Below are 7694 nucleotides of genomic sequence, written 5' to 3' on the forward strand. Positions count from 1 at the left end.
CAAAGTAGATAAGAAAGGACAGCTGTGATAGAAGGATAGAAGCCCTCCCTCTTCCCCCTTTCAGGCTCATCTCCTGGCTTCCCTCATGGCCACCACAGGCAGACCTTTGTAGATGCCCTTGGCTCCACAGAGAACGAGCTGACATCACCGCTCCAAGATATCTTTTGCAACCAAATTTTGTATGAGAACTGCGCTGCATAGTTGGAAGATGAATTTTCTGCCAGGGACCTGAAATACAGGAATTCTGTATTACAAATGAAAGGCAGGTCATGTGTTTCGGTAATCAAGGAAGCCTAAGTAAGGTTGACCTTGTGTATGGCAGTGTGAAGCCAACCCAGATATGTGCCTGAATAAAAGGCCACCCCACTCTCATTGCAAAGATTGGCTAACCTGCAAATCTCAGAATTTGTATGTACATATGCACATATATACACACATATGCACACATCCTTTGAATAAAGCAAGACATAATACTTAAGTAGTCATCGTGGCCTAGAATGAGTTGGTTTTCTTAAGCATTCACCTGCTTCTTTTCATTAGGTCGATGACAGCATTCAGAGGAGATGGCAAAGTTATAAAATTATTTGCAAAGCACATAAAGGTAAGCAAGGGCCTGTGTGATCCCTAAAGGCCTCTCCCAGACCTCAGCTTTTTCCTTTCAACCTCTTCTCCTAATCTCCTTAGCACATATTTTATTGAGTTCCTTCCTTATGTAACATTTAACAACTTTTCTGGTTTTTTAAATTCTATGCTTCTGCATACCTACCTCCCCAGTATGGCAGTCGCTACTGCCATGCTCCGTCCCTGTATAGAACCTGAGGCTTGACCCTTTGATTCCTTGAAGATTACCAGTTTTCTAGGGATATGCTCATCTCTGCCCTGGAAGTCGACCCTACACAAGGATAGCTCCATTTGTATTTCACTTTCTTAACTTTGAGATAAAATGTTCTAAATTGGTGTAAGATTGCACTTTCTTAATGAGTTCCTTTTCTTTCTTCTCTTTCATCTTGGAACAGGTCCAGGCACAGGTAAAGTTGCTGGAGAAGCGTGTGGTGCACCTGGGTGTAGGAACTCCGGGGAGAATTAAAGAACTTGTTAAACAAGGTATGACAAGAGGGCAGTGATACTCTTGCCCAGGGCTGGGAGTTTGCCTTACCTACATGTGAGTCTCAGAAACTAAATTCAGGATATACAAAAACCAGACCTCTGTGTTAATTCAGGAATTGGAAACTCGGCCTTTAATCTCTGAAACCAACCAGCAAGTATAGCACAATAGGGAATGATAAGGACTGTGGCAAACCGAAGTACATGTGCCCACCTAAACAGAGTCAAATTCCAGCTGCTATAAGCAGGTTAGTGGATCCACATAGCCTTCATTCCACCAGTGTGCAGCCACTGCTTGAGTTGAGCAGTTCCCTGTCACTCCACTGAGTCTTGGGGAGACTCCCATTTTGAGGGCTGGTATATAAAACATACTAAAACAAAAAACGTAGTTTCCATGAATGTAATGCAGGCATTCCATAATAGTTCTTCCCAAATGTGTTTCTCTTTTAGTGCTTTACAGAAAGTATTCTAGACAACATCCACTGGTGGGTTTTTATAGTTTGCCGACTTTCTCAAAGCCAGTAGCCTAAGAACCTGCTAACCTGCCAATTATCTTATTACCTCTTCTACCTACCAGGCAGATTGAATGATTTCTTTTCAATACTTATTTCCAAATTACTTATGTATTATATAATAGAGCTTTCTTTTTAAATAACTGTCTGGAGCTATTCTCAGATTATTTTATATATCTAAAAGTAATGTGTTCATCAGTGTAGTAACTCATTATAGAGACGGTCATTTGCCAGGGAGCAACAAAAGCTAAAACTACTGTTGTTTCTCTCCAGATGAAAATCATCCAGGGTTAGTTGAACCCACTATATGCAGAGTTTTGTACAAATACCAACAACTAACAAATTTGGCTGCCCCTGACAAGGAAGGGAAACAACACTTTCGAGTTCCTACTTGTACGCAGCGCTACGCTTGACACCCTTACATATGTTACCTCATTTAGCACTCACAGCATCCTTACAGGCTAGCCTTTTTATTTTTTATGAGAGAGAACTGAAGCTCAGAGGGTTAAGTCACCCTCCCCAAGGTCTATCAGTCTAGGCTCTCCTGGTTCTAGAGCCTTTTCTCCTCAAGGAGCTCCTCATCCAGCTGAAGAACTAAGTGTACATAGACCGAGATCGATAGCATGAGGCAGTAAATGCCAAGAGCCAAATGAGCACTTCTAAGTCCTACAAGAGTTGAAATGAGAAAGAGATAGTTATGCTGGCCTGAATCTGCAGGGCAGGGTCTTTAACTGATCTTTGAAGTGTGGGGAGGATTGAAATAGGCCGGGAGGGTCAGAGGAAGCATTCATGAATGGGAGAACAGCCCAGTGAGATTCTCAGAAAGCAGGCACATGCACATGGTATATCACAAGGAATTGATGAGGAGGTAAAACAATGTTGCAGTTAAGAGCCCCTGTGATGGACTCAGACCTCCAGATTCAAATCCCACGTCTAGCAACTTACCAGCTCTGTGACCTTGGCAAGTTACTTAACCCTTCTCAGCCTGTTTCTTTGTGCGAACAACAGGGATAGTAATAGTAGCTACTTAGAGGTTTGTTATAAAAACAAAATGCCAATAAAGAGCTCAGCACAGTAAGTGTCACACCCTAAACACTTAAGAAATATTAGTTATTTATTAAAGAGACCAACTTTCTTGCTTGGAAACTTCGTGGGCTCTAGTAGCAGCTGATGTAACTGGAAAGAAATTTGAGGAAAGTCCTTGAACAGTAAGCTGAGGAGTTTGGATTTTTGTCTTGTGGACATCCTATGGCATTTGAAAGTTAAGGAACAGATGAGAGGCACCAAGGCCTTCTATGAGACACAGATTTGGGAGTAATTGGCTGGTTATCAGAAGCTAAGGATGGACTCTCAGGTTGGTTCCTGCCTCCCTAACAGCTTTTAGCTAAAGATTCACCACCAGCCCCTCCTGGAATCCAGATTTTTTTGTGTGTCACCAGACTTCCCCAGCCCCCACCCCATGCAACAGGATTACTCTTCTCTGTATTTAAAAGAAAGAGAGGAAGAGAAAAAGCAAAGCTATCCAGACTATTGAAATCAGATCTCTACAGAGTTGTGAGACCTCAATATGAAGGCTTATTTCATATGGAAAAATCATTTAAAGGGCGATTTTTTAAAAAATATTAATGAAAATAATTTTTACATCTGATTCTAATTGGATGAATGGTTTCATATTCATTAACCACAGGTATTTGCCTACATACAAAGTGTTTAAAGAGAATAGTCCCAGCACCCTAAAAGTGAAAAATCTAACAGAGTGACACCAATAGCATATATGTAGCTGCTTATGACTTAATAAGATGTTTATATGTTTGATATATAAGGAGAGTTTTCAGACATTGAAAGATATCCCATGACATTGGGATGTATACAATTACAGGCAATTGTGTTGTTTTAATTTAGTAATGAAGGGGATTTTCTGACTATAGGAGCCTTTGAAAATGCAAAAATGTACAGAGAAGAAAACAAGTCACTTTAGAAGCAATCTCTTGTTAATAATGAATGTATTTCCTTTCAGTCTTTTTTCTATACATTTGTATGTTTATTTTTATACAACAGAGATTGATTATACTGCATCTCATAACTTTATAACCTACCTTTTTCACTTGCTATATCTCATGAGGACTTACCTTCCTTGTCATGAAGCACGTTTAATTTTTCATTTGTATAGCTACACTATTTACAATATTCTATTGTAAATTTATTTTTTTGCAATTCTATTATGGTAGACTTTGGGTTGTTTCTAAATTGTTGCTATTATAAATAATGTGGCAATGATCATTTTTGCAAGTAGCTATGTTTATGTTTCTGATGCTTCACGGGGATATGTCATAGAAGGAAATTTATTTTATCAAATAAAAGCATTTTGGCTGGGCACTGTGGCTCACGCCTATAATCCCGGCACTTTGGGATGCTGAGATGGGCAGATCACTTGAGGTCAGGAATTCGAGATCAAATAAAAGCATTTTGAAGCTGTTATAATATTATGCTCAGTTTCATTCCAGAGAGGCTGTACCTATTTGCTTTCCTGAGAGCAGTTATATTAAGGGAAGACTGATGATCAACTCATTGTCTTTTCCAGTTCACTATTTTTATTTTAATTTTGCAGAGAGTTTTTAATAACAGGCATTTGAATTATAAAAAGCATGAACAAGTATTAGGGGCAAAGAGGAAAATATTTAAATACTACAGGGAAAAGCTGAGGGGAAGTGCCACAGGAGAGGAAGGCTGCAGGTACTGTTAACACAAGAGACGTGGAACAGCTTGGAGCAGAGGCAAGAACTGACTCTATGCCCAACTGTGAGACATCTGAGGACTACACAATCCCTGAGGTCCCCTTCAGCCCTCACAGTCCATAATTGTCTTCTAGACAGACAGGAAAGCAGAGAATGGAGTCATTAAGTGATTTACCAACCTCATCGAAGGATAGCTGAGTAGAGCCTATTCATCTCAACTTCCTTTTCTGCCTAAAAGGAACCACCCAACCCTGTCCTCATCTTTCTCCCCACTCACCTCCTGAGAGCCCTGCAGACTCCATGGACTCAACTCCTTTGAAAGGCAACTACCCCAAACTGCGGGATTTAACTTAGCAAATCCCTGTCAGGAATGAGACTATAGCCTCTGGGGCTTCGTGAAATGGATGCCTGGCCAGCGTGTGAGCATTTGAGGAGCTTAGCAAGAGCAGTTTCTCTGCTTTCCTCAGGAGGAGTGATGAGATGATAAGAAGAGCAAGTCTCAGAGTGCTGCATTTGTTTTCCATCAGGGAAGGGCAGCACTTAATGTGCGAAGATTAGTTACTGGGGGAGAGGACAACATATGAGACAAAAAGTAACCCGGAGAATAAAAAATCATTTTAATAAGCTTATGTCATGAGGTCTTTACTACAGCAACTCTCTGCCTGTCTCTTTCAGGTGGCCTTAATTTGAACCCCTTAAAATTTCTGGTTTTTGACTGGAACTGGAGAGATCAGAAGTTGAGGAGAATGATGGACATTCCCGAGGTACCACGTAACCAGCAGTTGCCTTTAATCATTTTTTCTCTATTTGAACTTGGTTCAAACACAGTAATAAAGTCTTTGACATGAGGAGCCAGCACATGTTAGATTTTGAAATGATTTCTATCTTTTTTAACTCTGAGCTAACTATAATTATAGAGGCCACCTCGTCCCCTTACACATAATTGTATCCTTTCCATGTGTTTCATGGGAATCAGCTCTGTTGCTCCTTAAATGACCAATGGCCTCTCCTCACTAGGGACCATTTTGAGAAACAAGAAGATCTGAAGGACCTGCACTTCTCCTGTGCCTTTCTTTGTAGACACACTCGTCTTTATCTTTCATTCTTATATGTGCACTTTTGGCTCAGGTTAGGGGAGCAGGGGTACAAACTTGCCTCTGCCAGCATCTCCACATGGATTCCCAAGAACCCACCTACTTAATTTAGAAAGATATTTTGGTTCATGGGGTGGGGAAATTTTTTGATGTCTCAGTTTATCAGAATTGAATGACCGAATGCGTTTATGGGCACAGTATTAGCTCATTATATATTTTTAAAAACAATCCATTATCATCATAATGTGAAAAAATTACTTTGCCACCTACCACGCTATTATGGGGCTAATTTTTCAATCTAGCCTGATGCTTCACAGTAGCTGTTAGGAAAAAAAATGATTACCAGTCACTAACCAAGAACAAATCATGGCAGTAACTATCAAAGAGGCTTGGAAATACTCTTCCAAACATGCTGAATGAATTAATTTATCACATAAAGCTGTATCTCCAGATTGACCAAACCTGATTATAATTGATCAGTGAGTTATTTCAGACATCAGTTCAGGTTAAAAAACAATTTGCTCAGTTACACACACGCACATGCACACACACATACACAGTCGTGCATTTTGTCCCCTGACTTGACTGGTTTCTTAAAACTGGTTTAACAAATTTGATATCAGGCATGAGGCCATAGTTGATTATTTCAGTTATAATATTAAATCTGACTAATCTACTAAGTTTCTAATTCTAATAATGAGAAATGTCCAAAAACATCTTGTCACCCATAGTTATTTTTATTCTGTTGCTGTCATTCTCAGCAGTTATCCTAAGGCAATAAAATCCTATACTGAACTATTGTATATAATCTTGTTTACAGAAAGCACACTGTGGAGTCCTTGAAACACCTTTGTATAGCATTTTATTTTGAATGGCTGCAAACAAAAGGGCACTTTAATGAAACTAATGTTTTATATAGTACCTCCTCCTTCATTTATATAAATATTTTAATTCTGCCAGGCATGGCAGTGCACACCTGTAATCCTAGTGCTTTGGGAGGCCAAGGTGGGAGGATTACTTGAAGCCAGGAGTTCGAGACCAGCCTGGGCAACAAAGCAAGACCCTGTCTCTACAAAACAATAATAATAATAGGCCAGGCACAGTGACTCACACCAGTAATCCCAGCACTTTGAGAGGCCAAGGCAGGTGGATCACTTGAGGCCAAGAGTTCAAGACCAGACTGGCCAACATGGCAAAACCCTGTCTCTACTAAAAATACAAAAATTAGCCAGGTATCATGGCACACACCTCTAATCCTAGCTACTCAGAAGGCTGAAGCATGAGAATCACTTGAACCTGGGAAGCAGAGATAGCAGTTAGCCGAGATCACGCCACTGCACTCCAGCATGGGCAACAGAATGGGACTCTGTCTCAAAATAATAATAATAATAATTTTAAAAATTTCAACTCTGAATCAAATGTGTGTTAGGACTTTTGCCTTCTCTGATTCTGGCCATAACAGCTGGGTAAATATCAGGGAGTCCTGATGGTTGAATTTATTCACCAAGACCATTTTGGCTTGATCTTAATCTTTTTTTTCCCCTCTTTTCTCTCATTTAGATAAGAAAGGAGGTATTCGAACTTCTGGAAATGGGAGTGCTCAGTCTGTGCAAGTCAGAATCCTTGAAACTGGGCCTTTTCTAAGTCTGTGTCCTAATGAAGATTCCAGTTTTCACAGTAGAAGTTGCATCTTATTTAATGACTCTGATACATTGCAAGCACTCAGTAAATATCAGCAAATAGTTTATGTTAATTGTGCCAACAGATGGATCACTGGAATGTGGGGATTCTGAAACAGAAATGAAACTGTCCTTTTGACAACTCTCTTATATAATAAAGTATCACCGGCTTGTGTATGATCCTTGTTGAGCGGACCGTGTTTTTCTGTCACCAACTGGCTTCTGATGTAACTGTGCAGGAGAAAGGAAAGAGCAGCTGGGTGACCTTAGGCAAGCCTAAGGTCTTGCCTCTCTGAGCCCCATCTTATCAACTCAAAGTGGGAATGTCTCACAGCATTGTTGAGGATTCCAGGAGATAGTACATGGGGAGCAGATTTGTAAACTCTGAGGCATGGTCCCAGCAAAAAGGGTGGCAGGTATATTAATCCATTCTCACATTGCTATAAAGAACTACCCGAGACTGGGTAGATTATAAAGAAAAGAGGTTTAATTGACTCACAGTTTCACAGGCTGTACAGGAGGCATGGCTGAGAGGCCTCAGGAAACTTGGCAGAAGGTGAAGGGGAAGCA

General features: G+C 40.3%; 1 protein-coding gene across 10 annotated transcripts in view; it reads left to right on the plus strand.

Moving 5' to 3' along the window:
* The window catches only part of CMSS1 (cms1 ribosomal small subunit homolog), a 361500-nt gene extending 354196 nt beyond the window's left edge, over positions 1–7304 (plus strand). For all 10 annotated transcript variants that reach the window (XM_003309919.6, XM_063806052.1, XM_009445995.5 and 7 more), the window contains 4 exons: positions 541–601; positions 1017–1104; positions 5027–5115; positions 7006–7304. In XM_003309919.6, the coding sequence (XP_003309967.2) occupies positions 541–601; positions 1017–1104; positions 5027–5115; positions 7006–7089 (322 nt within the window). In that variant the 3' untranslated portion in view covers positions 7090–7304. The remainder of the gene's footprint in view (positions 1–540; positions 602–1016; positions 1105–5026; positions 5116–7005) is intronic.
* Positions 7305–7694: the final 390 nt, after the last annotated feature.

The sequence above is a fragment of the Pan troglodytes genome, chromosome 2 (assembly GCF_028858775.2).
Source record: "Pan troglodytes isolate AG18354 chromosome 2, NHGRI_mPanTro3-v2.0_pri, whole genome shotgun sequence".
NCBI lineage: Eukaryota > Metazoa > Chordata > Mammalia > Primates > Hominidae > Pan > Pan troglodytes.